Below are 22,318 nucleotides of genomic sequence, written 5' to 3' on the forward strand. Positions count from 1 at the left end.
CTTTGTGGGCCATGTAGTCTCTGTCACAAACATTTAACTCTGCTGTTGGACTCTGAAAGCAGCCATAGACAACAAATGAGTGCAGCTATGTTCCAATGGAACTTTATTTATAGACTGAAATCTGAATTTCATATAATTTTTACATCATAAAATATTATTCTTTCAATTTTTTTTTTCAAACCATTCAAAAGGGTAAACGCTATTAGCTCATGAGCAGGACAAAAGCAGGCAGCGGGCTGGATGTCGTCCACAGGAAGGTGTGTGCTTACCACTTTACATTACGCCATTCTTCACCCAGCGCCCAGAGTTCAAACTGCTGATCAGGATAGGATGAAGAACTTTGGCTTTTCAGAATTTCTTTCCTTTTTTGCCTGTTTTTATTAATTTTAAGTAAAGTTAGTGAGGTAAAGGGCTTACAGATCAGCTCTCAGATTTTTATTTGTTCTCCTTGGTTTGGGGGTCTTAGTGTTCCTGACACTAGCTGGTTCCTCCTCCAGTCCCACCAACTGAGTAGACTAATCTCTAGGCATTTGGATTTCACATGCCCCTTGGGAGGAGATGCTCAGAGCAATGTTCTGTGAGTGAAAGCTCGAAGGCAATAGTTTGAAAGTATACTCCACACATCTGAGAACTATTCTGTTCAAATAACACAACACAGCTTGGTTTAGAAAAAGTTACTCTAAATTTATGCAAGTAGGTAGCTTTTACATTTGGCTGCCAGGGGTGTGCCAGAATACCTTCTGGAATCTTGTACTTGCAAGATCCACGTGGCTATTTCCTATGGCTTTCTCTTTACCCTGTATCTATTCTCTACGAGCCTGGACAATAGATTAAATTTTTCTCTTTATCCATTAACATGGAATTTTAAAAGACCAAGACTGGAATTCTTTGGTGCCAAAAATTAAAGAGGGGAAAAAATGAATCTAGACTTTATTTAATTCAAAGATAAAGCTACATGTTTAAAATAAGTCAGAAAAAGCAAAAGTTGAGGTTCTCATAGAAACCAACTCCCCCTCATTGTTCAGACATGGGGTTTGTGCTTGTTAGGTGCTGTCTCCATGGTGCCAGGGTATTACGTAAAAGCCTGAGCCATCTAGCTTCCTTGTCATTGGAAAGACTGTTTTGGCCCTAGCTTTTGACCTCAAATGCTTTGTTTTCTATGTAATGAAGATATGAATTTGTTGTTTTGACATGGATAATGCAGAGAAACCCAAGGGAAGAAAACTGGGGAGGGCACAGTTCTTTCCACGCCCAGCTGTTTGATTCTGCACCTAGTTGATGGTGATATTATTGCAGCTGCTGCTTACAGCACACCCAAAAACAAACGTGTGTGTTGGGAAGCAGGACAGCCTGCCATCTCCAAGGCCCCTTCCCAGACACCCCCCAGCCCCCCGAGACAACCTGGCTGCATTGTTTAGGGCCGTGCTCTAGGGATGCCACAGGAAGGGAAACCCGCTTAAATGAGTTTTTTCCTCCCTTTAGAAATCCTTGTTTTCAGATCTTGTTCTGCAATGGGGAGTTTTTATAAAAGGTTGTCTGATGCTGACCCGATTGTTATCTCCTGCACCAGCTCCATCTGAAAAAGGCTTTCTCCCCTTTAGGAATGGTACTTTGATGTCTGAAGCCAATAATCAGTCAAGTTTGGTGAAGCCAGTTCTGCACACTCTCCAGCTAGACTGAGAGCCAGAAAGCCAGTACAAAGCCTCTGGCCACCCCTTCTTTGTCTCCTTCTAGGACAGTGGTCAGTGATTTAGCATTTAACACTCAATCGCCTTAAAGTCCTAGAAGTAGGAGTTACTGAATTTCTTCGTGAACTCGCCAAATATAAACTAGTCTTCATGTGGAAGTCGGAATAGGACATGGTTATAACAGGTTTGTTGACTCTCTTTCTGCTTGAGTGTCTCCTCTGTGCCAGATACTGGGGATCCAGAGGGGACTGGCATATCCCTTTCCTCAAAAGACTGCAGAATGGGGGTCCACCAGGAACAGGCTCACAACGAGAGATGAGACCTGAGAAGTCACCTGCTCCTAGTGGTAACACTATTGTGACTTGTACTAGACAAACTTATGGCACGTTTAAAGCCAAGCACTGTACCCCTTTCTATAGATTCCTCCCTTTCTTTTGGCTTTTTTTCTTTTGGAAGATTAGCCCTGAGCTCACATCTGCCACCAATCCTCCTCTTTTTGCTGAGGAAGACTGGCCCTGAGCTAACATCCGTGCCCATCTTCCTCTACTTTATATCTGGGACACCTCCCACAGCATGGCTTGACAAGCAGTGCCATGTCTGCACCCGGGATCCGAACCCGCGAACCCAGGGCTGCCGAAGCGGAACATGCAGACTTAACTGCTGCACCACCGGGCCGGCCTCCCCTCCCCTTCTTTTCTTCAGAGGGAGCCACAGTTCCCGTCACATTGTGAAGGCTGGGTCTTACTGCTCTTCTTCCAAATTAACTTCAGTTTCTGGGCCTTTCAACAAATGCATCAAACATTCCCAAATCAGAACAACCTAATAAAAGTCTACCCTAGGGGCCAGCCTGGTGGCTCAGCAGTTAAATGCGCACGTTCCGCTTTGGTGTCCCGGGGTTCGCCAGTTCAGATTCCGGGTGCAGACATGGCACTGCTTGTCAAGCCATGCTGTGGTAGGCATCCCACATATAAAGTAGAGGAAGATGGGCACGGACATTAGCTCAGGGCCAGTCTTCCTGAGAAAAAAGAGGAGGATTGGTGGCAGATGTTAGCTCGGGGCTAATCTTCCTCAAAAAAAAAAAAGTCTACCCTAAACAATCGGAACTGTAAACTAAACACAGCTTCAGCCTCGGCTCTTACCCAGTCCTGACTCCCCTGATGACAATTACCTGAGGAGTTTGATCCCTTTAATTAGGACCCTTCAGTCTTGTCTTATCCCTTTCTTCTGATCACTGAAAGAGCTTTAGCAGTGACATGTTCCAAAATTGGCCCACAAGATGCTACCTCCCCTGAGGTAACAAAGTGTAATGGTTTAGAGAACAAGGGAGAGAATAAAAAATATGAGACAATAGAAAATCCTTGTCTCATTTCTGACCCTTAATACAAATCATGGCTTCATACCACGTAGAACTAATTCTTAGGAACCAACTGGTCTACATTTGCCTTGTTCTTTGTGCCATTTGGGAAACATGAAAATGTAGGACCAGCTGCTCCTAAGTGGGGTGGTTTGCACTTCTCAACTGGGAACTGATTCACTGATGACATTTGCAACTTGAGACCTCCAAATTATTTCTGCTGTAAAGCTTATGAGAGAGACCAATGAGTGAGCTTTTGATGCATGAGATGTGTTACATTTCTGAGAACCAACAGTGTGAACTGATTTGACTTTGCATGTATATTCAGGTGATAACCACACTACTTAAAATTAGGCAGATGGCCTCTGCCTCTGCATTTTGTGCTGATGAGAGTTTGAGTTCTGGATTTTGTTCTTGATGGTTAGGGAAGGAATAGCTATCTAGATACTGTTAACACCAAAGAATTTTTTTTTTTTTTTTTTTTGAAATTGACTTGGACATGATTAAAAGTGTTTCCTTTCTTGGGCTACATACATAGTTTAAGTGACTTACTCTCTGTGTGTAGCGGGGTTTTTAGAATTTTGTTTCATTCTTTGGTGGGGGAAGGATGGCAAGGGAAAGTATAGAAATGGAACTAATTGACTCTGGGGGTAAGAATGTCTGCTGAGAGTCTGAATTATAAATTGGCCAGCTGCAGTAGCAGGAACCTCAGGGAAAGGTATTGGAGTGCAGTCAGTGTGACAGGAAGCTTATTTTGGTGTTCTTTCTGTGCCTTGACTTGTCCTTGACGTTTACTCCAGGGGACTGTGTGTTTAGAAAGAAGGGAGAAGCGTCTACAGTTCCCCATCTGGGAAAGTTACAGCATTCTTACCTGGGGTCCTGGAGACGGGGGATGAAGATGCCCTGCTGCAGAAGACAGTCTCGTCTCCTGTCCCTCTCCCGGCTGTCTGCCCCCTGGCTCTATACTCAGCCCCGCTTTCTCTGCTAGGCAGGCATGTGCCACACGCTGGCAGATAAAGCCCATTTTGTTCTGAAAGTCCCACCAGAACCACCATTTTGTCTTCTTAATGGTTTGATCAACAGAAATTGTGTTGAAATTTCAGGGAGCAGTATTTAAAGCAGAGGTATTTAGACTTGAATATCACTAAAGAAGTCTTTCCCTAAATATAGAGAAGAAATTCACAGTTTTCTGTCTGGGCTGCTTCCACGTAAGCAGAGGGGTGGGCTTAGTGGCCACCTTTCAGCTTTAGGACTAAATAGCAGCATTTTCATTTCCAATGGGAAGCTTATTTATAGCCTCGTAGTCATCCCCATGCTAAGTTTCTCTGATATTTTGTCTAGATTTTCTTTCCCCCAGTAATTACACCCCCTGTTCTCAGGCTAAGAATTTTCCCTCCTTTCTCGTGTTTACACCTTTCAAATATTTGCAGATTGTTATCGTGTCACCCTCTTAGTCACCGCTTCCCCGAGCTGTACAGATTTAGCACCTTTTATCTTTCCTTTAGAGGCAGGCCTCCCCCCCCCCACCCCGAGGCATTTTCTACTGCTCTGTCTAAATGTGCTCCAGTTTCTGCATTTCTCTCTGGCCACGTTTTTTCCTAGAGCTGAACACAGGGTCATAAGTGAGAATTGTTTTCCTTGTTTGTTGTATTGGAAGCGAAACATCCTTGCAGAGCCCCGGCCTCAGGTCTTGCTGACATTGGTGGTCAGTGTTGACCACTTCCTCCCTGTACTTAATCTGCATTTCCCAGGTGTGCCAGTGTACAGACCAGTGGAGTAAATGGGTGCAGCTGTGCTTTCATTTTCTTCCTTGAAGGGTTGTGGAACCGTGGGAAAGTGGGGTGTCTGTAGTGAGGGATTCTGTCAGCCCCTCTCCTGGTGTTTGCATAAGGTCTACAACCCTGACTATTCAATAGCCATTTCCTTCTCTGTGTATTCACTTCTTTTCAGAAGTATTTTTCCACTAATATTCATTCATTGGACATTTGTTGAGGATCTACAATGCAACTGTGTGCTAGGCAGTTATCAGAGACGGGAAAGAATAAAATCTGAATGACACAGCACCCACCCTAAGAAGCAATTTAGTTTTAGTTTTATTGGGGTTGCAAATACCAGCTTCTCACATAGGCTTGCTTGTAGTAGCAGTGAGAGGAAACGCAGATTGACGGGAACATCCGTGAAAATCTAACAGGATCTAAGGTAAGGTTCGGTCTCACAGATCCTGGAACCTGGGAGGTGACTGAGTCTGAAATTGCTGCAGGGACTTCACTGCCCATCTCCAGTGTTGGTGCAAGTTCGTCTCCTTATTACCTCCTTCCTCTTGCTCCTGATGGGCTTATGCTTTCTGCACGCTGGCCAGTTCAGATTTTAGAAAGAGAATCTTAACAGCTCACCCAGTATCTCTCATTCCTGCTTGGCCAGAGCTTTTTTCCCCTGCCAGCTGGACTGTAGATTGGCTTCCCTTGAATCAGGTACAGCAGGAACTCTCCTTCCCTCCCTGTTATTCTCCACCTTCTGCTCTGATCTCCATCCCCAACTTGTGGTGAGCGGAGAGTTCAGAGGCTAGGATCATGTGCTGGAAAACATAGCTGCCCGAGACTGACCCTTAGCAAGGGATGCAGCAGGGTGAGCCCCATGATTGACTTGTCCACTACATTCTACAGTGTCCCAGACACACATACATCTGCATAACATAATCCAATTATCACATGCTGTTTCTTAACATTCTGTAACCTATAGGCTAAATGGTAAATTCAGTCACCAGTAACATCCGTTATACAATGGTAGAGGAAAATAATGTTTTCATCCTGGTAATTAAGCGTCATTGGTACAAAGTCTGTCTTTTTCATCACTGAGTCCTCACCTTTCAACACAGGGCCTAGGCACTGATACGAGTTTGTGAAATGAAGAGCAGGAAGACCTGCTAGACGAACTGAGGTATTTCTAAGTATCCTGAGTAGGCAGAAAGCAAAGATTATGTCTGCATGCCTCCTATGCCCTTCCCTCAGTAAGGTCCAAAGCAGTCGTAAGCACACAGTGGACATGCAATAAGCACCATTGACTAATCCTTCCAGTTGGTTATTGTTTCCACTAGGGTTTTGTTTCCTTTGGCTAATGCCTGGTCTCCTGTTTGCTGGACTAAGTACCATTGGGAAGCTGTCACTTCAGCCAAGGCAGATTTGCTACACTTCTCTTTAGCTCCCAATAAAGGAAAAAGCAAACACACTTTGAGCCCAGAGGCTTAATTATCGTGAAACTCAACATACAATGTAAAATATTCAGAGGGATACATGACTCTCACATAGTGATCAGTAGAATCTCTTACATTGCCATTATTATATCATTAACAAGAATTTGTACTTCTTGTTCCAAAGCTGACTGACCAAAGTGTTTGTATTAATTGACCTAGTTAGTCAATGTCTCTAAATGGGTAATTTCTTTTTAATAGAATGCTCTCTAGCCCAGCATTTTACATTTGAAAGGAGGCACCCTGTACTCCAAGAGTCAAGCCTAGGGTGAAGAATCTCACAAGGGCATAACCAAAATTGTAGGATTTGGTGGCATGGGGAGACTTTGGAGTGCCTTCATTTTATAAACAGACCACGTGGCCTGGAAAGGTTTCCTACTTTCAGTGGCAGAGCAGAAACCAGAACCATGATGTGCTGATAGCTAGTGATGAACTTTCTCTTCCTAAAGAATACAAAATCAGGCACATCTTCTTTTCTGTTTTATTTTAAGCATCTTGGTCCACCATCATATCCCAGAAAGTATAGAAAAGGTATGAAAAATAATGGGTTTTTACCTAAAGGCAGATGGGTCTGTAGGGCTCTGACGAGCTCAGGGAGCCATATGGAGCCAGAGGGAAGGGTGTGCGTCTTGCCTGCCTCTTCTGCATCTGCTGTTGCTGGAAGTCAGCTAAGAAGGCCCTATGGGGTACAGGAACTCTCTTCATTCTGGCACACCCCGTAGCAGGGAAGGAAAATGTTCAAGAATGTTTGGGACTTTCTCTAGGTATAGGTTTTTTGGTTTTTTTTAATTAAAACAAAATGTTTTTTCATTTTTGGAATGGCTTGTGAGTGTCAGGGATAAGCTTGGCAGTTAACCTGCACCTGTGGCGCTTGAAGCACAGCAGAGTTAATACGTCCTTATCAGCAGGCAGTGCTGCATCAGTGCGCTATCGGAAAAGACAGCTATTAGTGGTAATATGCTCGATCCAGAATTACGGGCACTGCCTCACCTGGCTGGGGAGAGCTTCTGGAACTCCAGTGATATCTCACTTCACATTTACTGTCTTGGGAGCTCTCCATTGCTGCATATCAGCCTGCCCAGCTCAGCAGCTGCAGCCTGGGATTTGCTTTCTGAGAATCCAACTTTCTTTCCCTTTATCTATTTTCTTTAACTTTTTCTCTTTTCTTTTCTTTTTTTTTCCTTAAAGTCCATTGTATTGGTAACAAAGCAGCACACCAGGGACACCAGCCCAGTATTGCAGTCATCCTTTGAATAAAGGTTCATCGTGGACGAGGTTTACTTACTGACCGAGCTCTTGGAAAAGAGGGCACAGCAGAACTCTTCTTGCTGACAGCATGTCTGCACCTGGTTTTCACAGCGACATCTGTCTTTCCAGCTTTAGAATGTTAACACTTGTTTGGTTTCCTCTCTGTTAGTAGATAGCGTATTTCTTGTCCTGTTCCTTGATCCCTTGGGACACAAAAGCAAGTCTGGAAGCTGATAAATAAGCCCTCAGCATAGCCTCTGGACTCTCCAAGAGGGCCATCAGGGCTGGCCTCATCCCTCCCAGGCTTCTGTCTTCACACCTCAGTCTCTACCAGTGTTTTTCAAGCTGCGGGTGCTGCCCCACTAAAGGTCTTAAATTAATTCAGTGTCATAACCATCTTTTTTGTCTTTAATGAAATAGAACAGAAGAGAAGACAGAGTATATCACATTTAGTCAAAATTAACCATTGTTTTGTGGAAACTTTGTTATATAAGTGTATATACTGATATGTAAATGTGTATATGGGTCATAATAAAAATTGTAAGTTTCAAAAACACTCATCTTCACAATCCTTTTGCAGAAGTAGATTCTTCCTCCCCTCACCCACTCCCTGTTTCTGAGTACCTGTTCTGGTGTCCTGCCCAGGACACCCCTCGTATCTAGGAATTCCCCCGCCAAGAGTGAGGAACCTGCCTCTGTGCTCCAGTTGAACAGTGCCTGAGGCTCTGCTGTCATGATGACCCCAGTGCCTGGACTCCCTGACTCTGCTCGTCTACCTGACAAGCAATTGAGTACCCCAGGGCCCTGGACTCCTATCTAGTCTCCATTGTAGGTTATAGCACCCTCTGGTTACAGCATTGTTCAACTCCAAAATTGGACTTTTTCTCAATGGCTTTAGCATCTGACAATCTAGGATTCACATTGGGGCCTCATAGTCCATTCCTAGATAGTCACGGGTATATAGTAAATGTTCGTTTCCCCCTTTGTTCTCTTAGCGCTTATACCCGGGTTTAAGTCTGGAACCTGCTCCCACTGGGTCTGTTTTTAACATACAGCTTCTCCTTGTCTGTCCTACTAAGTAGTGTCAGCTAAGCCATACCTGACCCTGAGCCGAGATGTGACAGTGAGGCAGGTTTTGACTGGGAAGGGGTTACTTCAGAGGACACAGGTCAAAGAGAAGTAAGTCTGCCCAGAAGTAAAGGAAGTCAATGGTAAAAGCAGAGATAATACTCTTGTTCTCAAGCAACTTTTCTGTTCCTTCTCCTTTCTCTTACCTCCCTGCCTGACAGGAATGGATGTGTTTACTTTTTTCCACTTAAAAAAGGGTGGAGAAACAGCCTACTTCAGCTTCCTCCTCTTGAAGACCTGGAACTCAGTTACTGGCAAGTGGGTGAGCAAGGGAACAAAGGCCTTCCTTTGCTTTCGAGTCTCCATGGAGTGATTGGGTTGTAGTCACCACAGGCCCAAATGACTCTCTCCTGAAAGATTTTGAATCCATTTCAGCTTGGTTTGTTGAACTCCCTGGACTCATTGAGCCATCTTGTTCTCTGGATGTAGGCACCTAGTAGTCTCCAGGATTCAGAGAGAGCTGCTAAGTTCTCTTGATCTCTTGAGATTTCAGAATACCAAGAAAGTGACAGAGGAATAGAGTGGGTATATCTACTCAACCAATGAGACTCAGAAATCTTTTGTACCCTTTTAGTGAAAATCCTTTCCCCCTAATTCCTGCCTCCCAGTGTATTGTCCTAGTCTCCTCCCTTCTAGTCCCCAGTTCCTAACAGCCCCACCAACAGCATCCCAGTTCTGTCCCACCCAAATGGCTACTAAGGGTCAGAAGCAAACTGAACACTTATTTTAGCATTATTTTTGTTTTGTAACAATGCTTTAACTGTGGTTATGTGGCCAAAAAGCTCAATAGAATTGTTTATTTTTCTCTCTGACAATTCTAGTCTTGCTTAGTTTGCAGATATAAAATGAAAAGTGTTTTTGGCTGTCGCTGTTGTGAAAATCATGGGCTATCTTTCATTCCATTTTACCCTAGCCCCATCTCTCTCTTCAAGGTTAATCTCAGGCTCTTTGGGTCTATGAATTTATTGCTGTGGTTTACAAAAATAGATTCCACTTCTCCCCTGCAACTTGGCGCTAAAGTGCCCAGGATGAGGCAGACCTGGTAATCTTCTTACCCATATGACGCTTGGGTGAGCCTTCTTCTGTCCTGACTTCACAGGGGTTGGGGAGTGGTCCTGGCCCCAGCCCAGGCTGCTCTGCAGTTCCCTCCTGATGCTGCACTCCCCGTCTAGTGTTGCATTTGATGTGATGTATTCCTTCTGTGAGGCCTTGAGGCTTGGAGAGAAAGCTCTGTTCTTGAGCATCTGAAAACCCAATGTATAAGGTATTCCCTTTCCTCTCAGCTTTATGACCTTGAATCTGTGCTGTGGCCAAGAACATGAGCAGCCACCTGGCTTCATCCATAAGAGATATACCTTCTGTCACAGCAATGGTGGCCCCTATTCTCCCAAAGGCTCCCCAGTAGGTGTTTGTGGTAGCCTAGACACCCTGCTACTTGGCCTCCCCATGCCAGATCTCTTGTGCCTTCACCTGAGACTGTAAATAAGAGGTAGCACCTCCCAATCCTGCCTTATTGCAGTGGGAGAGATCAGCAGTGATTCAGAGATGTGGGCACTAAATGCATCCTCCCCAGATTTTGATCGTTTTCTTTTCCTCTGTCTCTAGCCTAGTTCAACTTTTTGCTTCATAATTACAGCTGTAGTATGAATTTTCAGGGAAATATTTACATCTGATTCAGATATCATAATGCAACATATTTCGTGGCCTGTCACAGATGACCACCACGTTAATGATAAGTATATTTGCAATGTGAATGATTGAATCAGAGAGAGAAAGCAAAGGCAGTCCTAGTAGGTTAATGAGCATCTGTTCTGTAGAAAATACCGTCCCTGGAAACAAAGTGTGAAGGATGGGATTCTGTTCTCAGGGATCTTACAGGCTAGTTGTGGAGTAAGAGATGACTGAGATTTTGATTATGGGTAATTGCTAAGAGCAATAATGATAAAATAATAAGAGCTAAAATGTATTGAACCTTTCCATATGTTGGGCATTGTGCCAATTATTTTACATACATAATCCCCCCACACACTTCATATAACAACTGTGTGAAGTAGATATATTATGAGTTTTTATATATAGGACAACTGAGGCTTTGAATGGTTCAGTAACTTGGCCAAGGTCACAAAGCTAGTAACTGATACAGTACAGTTAGAATGTGAATCCAGGTCTTTCTGGCTCCAGAAACCTAATACTTCATCAGTATTCTGTTTTTCTCTCATTCTGAATGAGAAACTGGTGGTACTATTGTCCAAAATATAGCCAGAGGACAGAGTGGGAAGTTTATTTGAAGAGGAAAATGACACTGAGTTAACACTTTTGAATTTGATGTGAAAGTCAGATAGTAAAGAGAAAATGTCTAGGAGTCAGCTGGAATGGCTCTCAGGAGACAGAATGGCTGGGGATATCAGTATAATTTAGGTGAAAGAGCCATTTCTGTAAGTGATAGTTAAGGCAGTGAGACCAGAGGACTGTACGGAGCGAAGAGTACAAGATGAGGATTCATCCTACATGTTATTGGGAACTCCCCGGCTCCTCTGACAACTCCCAGATGCTGTGACTGGGAGCTCCTCTCTGTTGTTGCTGCTGTCAGTGTTGGTTTTTCCCACCTGGGGCCAACTGAGCTCCTCCTCTTCTGCCACTACCTCTACTTTATCTCAGACGTGGTGGCATTCTCATCTAATGCCTGCCTCATTAGAAGTGTCAGGGAACTGTCCTTGCTGGACACCAGGCCTAGTGGGCCCTTTTCATCGCAAATTCTCCTTTTCTCCTGACACAGGCATTGAATGCCCCAGAGGAGCCCGAAACCTGCCAGGCTTGGTGCAGGAGGGAGAGCCCTTCAGTGAGGAAGCAACGCTTTTCACCAAGGAACTGGTGCTGCAACGAGAGGTAGGACACCTTCCAGTTGCTTCTTGTATGAGGCGGGATGAGAAAATAAGGCTCACTTGGTCTGATGTTTTTCTGCCATGTCAGAGATGAGTCTGTCACTTTTTCTGGTGTTCAGCCTTCCACATCCACGATCCATTCTCTGTCTGCCCACATCTTATTTCCTTGAGCCCTTCATCGTTGGCCAGCCGCCCCCAAATTGCTCCTCACCATTGGTGTCCTGGGTTGCGTGGTGACCACCAGGCCAGCCTAGCCAGGATCTTGACAGAGAGAGCTTACAGGTTTGCAGTCCTCCTCAGCGAATTAGCCTGAGCTGCCTGCCTCCAGCTGGGTTTAGAAGCTTGACTAACTCTGTCAGGGGCCAATTTTCTTTGAACATTTATTTGTATCTTTGAGTAATTGCATTTTCTGTAGCGGGTTTTCTGACTCAATTTAATTGTATTTCTGTTTCTGCCTGTTGACCTGACTCTTGCAGGCAGGAGTTAGGCTTCTCAGCTGCTCTGGTGCCCATCTACCTGCTAACTTTTATCAAGTCATAGTCAACAGATCCGCCTTCTTTCCGGGAATATGCCAGTCATTCATCCTGCCAGGTGGGCACAAGAAAGGAACAATGGGAGGCTGTGCTGGGCTCAGGCTTAGGCTTTTAGATCTGCCTTTGTCCTCAGTTCTTTTACAATCAAATTGGTAGGGTCCCTCCAGCTTTCATGCAATATCATTATGTGCACAGAGCAAAAAGAATATGGAGTCCTAGAGGTTCTCTCTCTCATGAGTCTTTGTAGATCCTTGAGATCAGACATGTTGGCTTCTTTGGGATGTTAAGTGATAGAAATACCTATTCGTAAGCTGCAGCATCTCTCATTTTGATTTGAATTGCCAGGGACTGTGTTAGGTGTGAGAGGTACAGGAGAACAGGCTAGCCCAAGATGCTTGTGTTGGACTACCCTGGCCCCAAAAGAACCACCACTTTGACTTCTGGCGAAGCAGTATTATTGCTGTTGCTTGCCACCTCTTTGGGATTTCTCTAGCACTTGCCTTCTCATTTTGTGAAAGAAAGCAGTGTGTCAAAAGAAATCCTGAATTCAAGAGAGACGGGTTCCATTTCCCAAACGTGAACTGCAACTACCTGGGTGCTGCCTGGCTCTGTTGGCCATCAGTACAGGGGGGGTAGGGCATGGGCTTAACTCCTTTATTGAGTCATCAGTCTCACATTGCCCTCTATTTTGTTTTTGGTGAGATGTATTTATTTTTGTGAGGTAGAAATTCTTATATTAGCTTCCAGGGTGCCTTCCTCCTCCCCCCCATTTGTAACTGCACACTGTACCTTGAATTTTTATCAGTTAAAGATGGCCCCCTGCTAGAGAAGTTATTTCAAGAACCCAGACATTTCAGTTGTCCGTCAGTAGCTGTTTCAGTTGCTGAAGTGGCACAGGGATTGGGTAGAAGGGGAAAATGTAGAATAGAATTTCCCTCTGTGGGCCTTTGGGTAATGAACTACACAGCAGTTTCATGTTGGAAAAAGCAGGTGAGTCCACTCAAGGTCATGACTCAAAGACCTTACAAAGACAGCAGCAACAGATGTTTGTTTGTTGTTGTGCTTTGGGTACAGGGAGGAAATCCCCTCCTTGGATTGCCTGAAACGTTTGTGAGTAACATTCTCATGGCTTACTATCTAAATCACATTTCTGTTTTGTTTCCCATTTCTCACCATAGTCACCTCCTTGTCATTTCACATCTCCTAAAGTTTCTTTCCCTGTCTTTTTCAACTCTTGTTTCCTCAGCCACTTTTCTTCCTGATCATGTTTCTGGCCCGCAGGTGATATCCAAAAGTACAAAGGGGTTAAAGAGAATACTGACCCCTAAAAGGAGTGAGTGGCCCAAAGCTTTTTCACTCTCTCATGGTTATTATGACCTTACCTTTGTCCGTATATTTGCTGACATTTAACTTCTCCCCATCTTCTTTGATGCCCTTGGCGTGTGAATGCGTTTGCAGATCCTTAGTCTAATCCAGAGTTCACATTTCTCTTTCTTGGTTGTAGTTTCCCAATCTTGCTTAGCCTTGAGTTGAGGCTCTCTTGATAAAGAAGCTTTCTGCATTTTCTTAGCTGCTTATATGATTGCTTGGGGGTGACTCTGCTTATCCAGAGGAAAGATGAGGATGGCCTAAGAATAACTTGGGATTTTGGCTAAAGGAACCAGTTATAGCCTATTCTCCTGGGCATTTCCCTTCCTATAAAATATGAAAACTGTCTTCTGAACAGTGTAAGAATGAAGAAAAGTTGTTTTGGTTTGCTTTGTTAGAGGTTTATTTACTTTTACCTGTATAGTACCTTCATTTTTATTCCATGTTTTCCCAAAGAGCTTGTCTCCTTGTCTTCCTCACCCCACTCCACAAGGATCTAGAAAAACTTCATGGATAAGCACTCCTGGAGGCAGAGGTCCTTCCCACCCTTAAGAGAAAGTACAAGGCAATTGCGTGGATGCCTAGTGTGGCTCCCCACTGCCCACCTCACGTAGCTCTTACCTTCAGGGCAGCCTCCGCTGTGCCACATTCCACTCCAGGAGCTCTTCTGGAGCTGAGCCACTTCTGTGATGGCCGCAGAGGAACCAGTTGTTTGTAGCTTGTGCCTATTCCTTTGATAATTAGATTTAGCTCAGATAATCAGGTATTGTGAATATGTGATTGTCCTTGAACCTGTCCCATCCCTCCCTGTTAAATTTTTGTCATCTTATTTTGGGCCAGGATTTCTCTACCCCCACCTGCTTTCCAGTTACTATAAATCTGCATTATCATATAGGAGAGAGGAAGCGCACAGATTTCCTGAGTCCACAGCACCTCCTGGGCCCCCGTGTGATCCCACAGAGGCATGTCTTTTGAGTTGCACTTCCGTATGTGACCCCGTAAACTGACTAGAGAAGCATAAGGAGTGGCAGAGGGACTGTATAATGGACACTGCCCCCAGGTCAGCCCCCTGCCAAGGAGCAGACAGAAAGCTAGGGTACAGGGTGCCTGGCCCTGAAAAGTGACTCCCTATTTATGAATTGCATTGTCTGATAGCCAGCACAGGAATTGCTGCCTCTTTCTCTATTTGGGGTGAAGAAAGAACTGTAGTCTTTCCATCCCATATCCTCTTGTGGAGCCTGCACAGTCTCAGACAAGTCTCTTTACATTTCAGATGGCCCTCACTGTCTTGAGACCTGATAGTCCTGCTTTCCTTAAATGTGTTTTACAATGACACTAGTCAGCATGGAGTTATTAATATTTCTGGCCATCACTCAGCTCCATTTTCCTAAGTATCTCCCCTCCCACCTTTCATTGCATTTCTTCTTTTACTCCATTTTTTTCCATGGTCCTTCTCCTCAGACACTGGTTCCTGTTGGCTTTCATTCCTTTCCCTGAGTTGGGAGTCTGGGAGCACTGTTCCAGGTCAGTGGTCTGGGCATTCTGGTGGTGCTGACAGCCCCAGGGCAAGAGGAACAGTAAGTTAGACACCATGTCCTTACCTGATTCTCTTTGTGACCTTGAAGGCCAAAGCAGCCAAGGAACTCTCAGAGGACTTCACTCTTACTCTTACTCAAAGGAAATCCAGTAATCTCAACTGTTCTTCCCAGCTTGACTCTGTTGGTGTATAGCAGGGATGGGTGAATCCAACCCACTGCCAGTTTTTGTTTATAAAGGTTTATTGAAACACAGACACACTAATTGTTTTATGTACTGTCTGTGGCTGCTTTTGTGCTTTAACAGTGGTGTGGAGTAGTTACAACAGAGGCTATATATGGCCCACAAGGCCCAAAATATTTGCTGTTTGTCTTTTATCAAAAAAGTTTGATGACCCCTGCTGTACAGAGCCTGCTGAATTGGTTTTAAATGGCTTGTTATAACCCTGAAAATGAGTTTGCTCTCATGTCCCCTGCCTTTGAGGCTGGGCTGCTTCTGAACCACATTTGAGATCATTGTGTCAATTGCTTTATTTGTGACTGTGAGCTATGAGTGCTGTGTCCCATTGGATGGCATGTGCTTGATGACATAACCTTTTGCCCGCCTCCCCCCTCCCCCCGCCAACACAGCTGCCTCTTTCAGGCAATTCCCTGCCACAGTGCCAAGGACAGGAAGATATGGTATAAACTTCCAGATGAGGAATTGTGCCCATTGCTGGCATCTTCCCAGAAGTAGTGGTAAGAAATGGCATTAACCAGCTTAAAAGTGCAAACTCCTAAGTTTTCACGCTCCAGTTACCATGTGGTCCTGGGTAAGTGATTCTTTCCTGCCTTGGTCTTGCTGTCTAAAACACTGATGTAGCAATCCAAAGCCATCCTCTTCCTTTAAAGGCCCTTTTTGCTTGAAGGCCAGTTAGCCAGCATTCACTCACTGACCAGCTGCTGCTTGTAGGCACTGTGGTCGCTGTTGGGAAAACCTGCTGTTTTAGAGAAGGGGCCAGAGTGTATTACTGAACAAGATCAATGCTACAATTTAACCCTCTTCACAGTTCCAGGCTGTAGGAGGCGCACTTCCCTGGGGAAGGGAGTGGGATATATGGAGGTTTGATGATCATTTCCAGGGCCTTTCTCAATGACCCCTTTGTCCTCTCTGGGATCTCAGAAATTGTCCTTTGCTGTTGCCTGGAAAATGACGTCCTCATGCTGGACAGCCTGAGCTGAAAACTCCGGCTGCTGCCCTGACCTATTTCCCTTCTTCCTGCTGGCATCAAAAGGGAGGATGTCCCCCTGGGGAGCTCATGCTACAGGGGCCAGGGCACAGTCCTGGATTTCCTCTCTCCCACTACCCCCTGCTCTTTTGAAAACAAAGATGCATAAAAGCATTACAAGCGACCGTTGCTGTTCGAAGAACGTGTATTTATGTTTCAGGGGAATGTGGACTCAGCAGTGAAGACTGGTGTATGTTTATGGAGGAGTATTTGGGAAAGAAAACTTAGAATAAAAGGAAAGTGGTTCCATCTTTTTTGTTTTAGTACCATGTGTGCTGCATCTTGTCTGAAAAAGATAAACCAGTCTAAGCAGTTTACTGGTGATCTAACTCAGTTCCCCTACAGACATGTGGTATGTACTTTCTCACCCTTCCTGTTCCCGTCTGTCTGTGCGGGCCCTTCCCTGTCCAGGAGACACACGGCAGGGGGAACAGTAGCAAAGTTAAATCTCTGGATCAAAGCGATGAAGATAGTTCAAGCCACAGAGAGATCCACGAGGGTGAAGCAGACCTGGTGCACCTAAGGCCTGGGAGGCACTGTTCTCAGCCTCTCCCTGAGTGCTGGGCCCAAGAGTAACCCTCGCTGAGCCACCAGAATTAATCTGCTGGAAAAGCAAGCCGGCAAGGCTTCGCCTACCTGCACAAAAACAGCCTATTCTAGATTATGCCCGCCACTGCCCAGGAAATAGGGACTGCAGTAAGGCCAGCTTTCTCGACAGCTCTGTTATTCCATGAGACGTTAAAGGCTATTGGGCGCTAAGGCTTTTCTTGGCTCCCCACACACTCTTGACAGGTCATCACTCACCAGTGATCTTTCAGTTTGTTTTCTGTTTAAGGCTGTTTTCTTTGAAGGGGGCTCGGGTGAAGACTTTGTCTTAATAGTGATCCAAGTTTCATTCGATAGAGCACTTTCTAGTGTAAAAGTGCTTCCATATACAATATTTCATTTTAAGCTCCCAGCAAACCTATAAGAAAAATATTATCCCAGTTTTACAGTGCAGGAAACTGAGATGAACAGTGACCTTCCTCCACTCACAGAGCCTGTTGCAGGACAAACACCAAAGCTCAAATGTCTGCATTCCAAATCAGGTGCTTTTTCTCTCCAAATTTTGCCAATTTTGCTGTTAGAAGGTGATCATTCTTTTAGCCGTATTTTATCACTTAACCCTCAAATATCTGGAAGTAATTAATTTGTAAAGGACTTCCTGAAAACTCCAGTATTGTCTGAGAATAATTCACCTCTGGTAAGGAACCACTGAGTCTGATTCTGGATGCTCACAATACTGCAGAGGGATCTGAGTGATTTGCTATGGCCATGCCTCCCCAAAATATTTAGCCTGCTGTTGTCACAGTTCTTGTGTCTGTTGACTGCCTGATCCCTGCTTCATCTGTTGTTTGACCTTTGTGGGCCTTACTTTTTATATAATGATTCCTCTCTAACCTATCTCGCTTCTTTTCAGTTTGATCATGTATATCCATATTCCTGTTTCTAATGTTTCTTTTTTGTTGTTGGGTTTTTTTTTAAAGATTTTACTTTTCCTTTTTCTCCCAAAGACCCCTGGTGCATAGTTGTGTATTTTTAGTTGTGCGTCCTTCTAGTTGTGGCATGTGGGACGCCGCCTCAGCATGGCTTAATGAACAGTGCCATGTCTGTGCCCAGGATTCAAACTGGCAAAACCCTGGGTTGCCGAAGCAGAACGCGCGAACTTAACCACTCAGCCACGGGGCCAGCCCCTCTAATCTTTCTTGAAAGACAAATCTGACTAAGTAAGCACATTGTTTATAAATAAACTCCCCATTGCCTCTGGGGTAAAGTCTAATCTCCTTAGTTTATATATATATCCTTGCTTACTTCTCCAACTTCATGTCTCACCACTGCTCATTGCATAATTGGTACCTCATCAGGACTAACCTTATTATACTCACAGTTCCCCATATATATCATTCCATTTCCAGTCTCACATCCCTTAGGTCAACTTAAGCTCTCTACCCAGTATATCAGCCATCCCCCTTCTTTGCTTTCTTATTCCTACCTGTCCTTCAAGATACATCTCCTGTTCTAGGTTGCCTTCCCTTGATCTCCCAGGCTAGGAAGATGCCCTTCCTTTGGTCCCCATAGCACCCTGTGCACACATCTGTCACACACTGACCAACGATTTTGAAGGGATCTGTCTCTGTTGGTCTCCCCGCTAGATTGTAAGCTCAAGGACAGGAACTGTGCTTTTGTCTTTGTGTTCTTTCTATTTTGCCTAGTATATAAGAGATACCCAAAAGATACTCATTAAATCAACTAATTGGCTCCCCGTGACCTAACTCTAGAGCTTGGGAAGAAAGCCTGTTCTTTTGTTGTCCTTTATAATTCTTTGGGAAAGCTCTCTAAGCTCAGCATTTGCAGGGCAGTGAGGAAGACTTGGCAATACTGAGGCTGGACACATAGCTGCTAATTCAGGAACTGCTCACTGAAAAAGTCCATTACTAAGATCTGATTTACTGTGGGACCCTGACCTCCCTGGGTCTCCCAGTATGTCCAGCCAGGATATTTAAAGATAATGAGATAACAATGTGTGTTTTGAAAAAATTCCACTGTTGAAATAGAAAGCATTTGTGTTCCTTCATCTCTCTCCAAACATAGGCTACTTGTCTCTTTTCCTCCCTGGTGTTTCCCATCCTCTCCTTTTGTAGATCAAACTATTAAATGAGGTGAAGGGTTTATTTTGAAGTTCAAGTCAACAAATTCCTCTTCAGTAATGGGCTGTAAGCACCATGTGAATACCAGGCTGTTATCCACCCACTTACAGCCCTTTCATTTCTCGGCTCCTGGCCCTTGCCAAGTATCTCTAAAAGCCCTGGAAGGAGGGCCCTCAAATCCCATTCCAGCCCCTAAATGAAAATGGCATCACAATGAGAAGAGGCGAGGTAAAAATGAAGAATGAGGATACTGTCACATTGCCCTTTTTTTCCTCTTCCCCTAGCTGCTGATCTCCCTATCAGCTTTTAAATTCCTCAGGTAGCTTCATCTCCCTCACCAGTAGCCTTCCCCAAGCCAGCTCAGCATTGTGTGCTGATGGGTGCCAACAGTGGGCCGGCTCCAGTGGGATTCCTCTCTGCAGAGCTGCTGGCTCAGCTAGGCTGTTGTCTGTTTCCCTGTTCTTCTGCTTGGAACTTGCGTAGCCAGTCAAGCATAGAATTGCATCCATTCTTCTGAAATAGCTGCTGGGCCTAGTTTTTCATTGGCTTGGCCAAGATCCGGTTACCTGTAAGTATGTCGTACAGGCTGACTGGTATAGGTTTGATAGCCCTCACTGCCCTCCAGAGGCTAGTGTTCACATTCCAGGCTGGCTGTTGGAATTGGGGGCAGAATAAGGTGGAGTGAGGTTTAGGACCGTAAGAGATTTGGCCGCCTTGGGATACGTAGGAAGGTCTCATGGATGTAATTCTATCCCAGGGAAGAAAATCCTATTCAGCAGAAAGATTCCTCCTTTCCCTAGGGAATTTGTCCCTACTGCTGTAAATTCTTCCTTGAGAGACTTTCATGTTTTCTTTGCCAATTTGTTTTTCTTACTATTCCTACCAGTAAAAGGAGATAAGACGTATAGTCCTTAGACCTGACAATTGCAGTTTCCTCCCCAAAGAGAAGTCTTGGCAATCCCTGGTGCTTATTTTTCCTCTTCGTCTTTAGTTCTGATCTGCATCATTCCCAGAGTAAAGAGGTGAAAGGCTTAAACATGACTTCCTCTTGGATCTTTCTACTAGAATGGTACACAGTACTTACTTTGAACCTCATCTCACTTGAGGCCTGCGAGTAAGCAGGGTCAGTGATTGCTGTTGGAGAATGCATTTACTGGTTCACAAAAGATTATCATTACAAACACAAGGTCATGAAAGTCCTTCCAACAGAGCCTTGCTAAGCAGAACTCCTGCTACCTATGGTATTTGATACTGTCAGCCTATCTGACATAAAATGATGTTCTTTATGAGCCTTCTCTGTGGAAGATAGCTATTGCCAAGCACATCCTGGTCTACCTTCTGTATAGCTTCGTAGAGCCTGTGACCCAGAACAAATGGAGAAACGTTCTCAGGAGGTAAGAGACTGCTAGACTCCTCAGAGGTAACAATTGTGCTGGAAGAGCTGGGTGCCGTTTATTTTCATTTAGATGTATCGGATGCACCTAATAACAGCAATTCCTGGTTTCTCTTACCTCTTCAATCCTCCTGAACATTCACTGCTTCTTGAGCTTTGGTAAGGATTCTTTAAAAAAAAAAAAACAAGAAGCTAATGCTAATATTCTTACTACACTAACAAAGGGCTGAAGAAAAGCAGCTCAAAATTTTTGTTTTTTTAGGTGAAATCCCTTATTATGAAGTCTGTCTACCTCCTTATGGAAGCCTAATTTGGAAAATAGTTCTCTGTTTCATTCATATCTTCTGACTAGCAGATCGTATTTACTTTCCACAGAAAGATGACCTCATACAGACTTGCCTGTTCTGTTTCCAGAAGAGCTTCACACACAACGCCAACACACTGGCCAACACCCTTGCACACTTGAGTGTGAGCATTTATGCTAGCACATTGGGGGTCTTCAGGACTCATGCCTCCCTGTTCGTCCTAACCATTCCCAGACACACCCACTGCCTAATTGTTAATAATTTCCTCTTAGAATTATATAATTCAGCTGATACCTTTCTGGAACACAGCTCATTTAATATACAACAGTTGGGCTTCCAGCAAAGAATAAGCGGATTGTAGATTGCATTTGCTCTCCAGGTAATACTAACATTCTCGTGTTTCCCATGTGACTCCCCCAAGGACACAGGAGTGACTGTTGTGGTGGATGAGCCACCTTAACCCTGCCCTCTTGTCATTAGCATGTCCATTCCCTGTGTCTGTTGCCAAGGACTGGATGAGATCCTCTGTGTTCCAAACCTGGCTTTACTGATGAACTTCCCAATTGCCACTCCACCTGTGACAGTTTCTGGTCAACTGAACTTAAATGGATTTTGAAAATGAAAGTGACCAGTGGTCTGTTATGAAATGCTGTGGTGCATGAAATAAGATTATGAGCACGCTTGAGAATTAACAGCAGAGATACCCTAACCTGGTCTGAACAACATGTGTCACATATTCAGGAAGGATAAGCTCATTCTTAGACCCATCTCCATAACACTTAAAGACATTTTCCCTTTGTCACCTAACAAAAAACTCTGTTAGTAACATGTCCAGAGTCAGACATGGGTTCTCATTCTAACTTCACTATTTCCTGAGTGACCTTGGACACAATTCTTAGCCTCTCTAAAATCAGGGCAATCTAGGGGGCCGGCCTGGTGGCGTAGCAGTTAAGGTTGTGTGCTCCGCTTCGGTAGCGTGGGGTTCACCAGTTTGGATCCAAGGCATTAACCTACCCACCACTTATCAAGCCATGCTGTGGCAGGTGTCCCACTTATAAAATAGAGGACGATAGGCACAGATGTTAGCTCAGGACCAATCTTCCTCAGCAAAAAGAGGAGGATTGGTGGCAGATGTTAGCTCAGGGCTAATCTTCCTCAAAAAAATAAAATAAAATCAGGGCAATCTCAGTGCATAATAGAATTCAATATGAATGGTGCCCCTGGTGTTGTGCAGTACAGCAGTCTTGGTAAGCCTAATTACCTCACCTATGATGAGGGTACCTTCTTTATAGGGTTCTTGTGGAAATAATGTATATATGTAAAGTACCCAGTGCTCGTACCCTGGTAGATAGTAAACACTCAGTGAACAGTTTGCATCATCATTTTTATTATCAATGAAAATTCTCTCGGGGTTTGGCTAAAATCTAGAATTAAAACTTGAGTGTGGACAGACCACTGTACCCAGAGCAGAGAAGGAGGCTGGGCATAGTCATGTGTGTTGGGAGCAGCATTCATATAAAAACCAACAGAGAACAATAATTAGTCCTCTCCAGTGCTTTTCACATCCCAGACCTGTCTGTTTAAGCCAGTAACAGCAAATATGCACATGCTACCCCCATCCAGTCTTGCCCCCGTGGCAGACATTCCCAGTCAGTCACAGCACTGCTTTGGCTTAGAACTCA

At 44.4% G+C, this 22,318-nt stretch overlaps 1 protein-coding gene across 1 annotated transcript in view; it reads left to right on the plus strand.

Moving 5' to 3' along the window:
* The window catches only part of SND1 (staphylococcal nuclease and tudor domain containing 1), a 407,468-nt gene that overhangs the window by 296,669 nt on the left and 88,481 nt on the right, over window positions 1-22,318 (plus strand). Inside the window, exon 16 of the mRNA XM_008509590.2 lies at window positions 11,442-11,551. Coding sequence (XP_008507812.1) covers window positions 11,442-11,551 — 110 coding nt within the window. The remainder of the gene's footprint in view (window positions 1-11,441; window positions 11,552-22,318) is intronic.

This window comes from Equus przewalskii, chromosome 4, assembly GCF_037783145.1.
Source record: "Equus przewalskii isolate Varuska chromosome 4, EquPr2, whole genome shotgun sequence".
NCBI classification, from domain to species: Eukaryota; Metazoa; Chordata; class Mammalia; order Perissodactyla; family Equidae; genus Equus; species Equus przewalskii.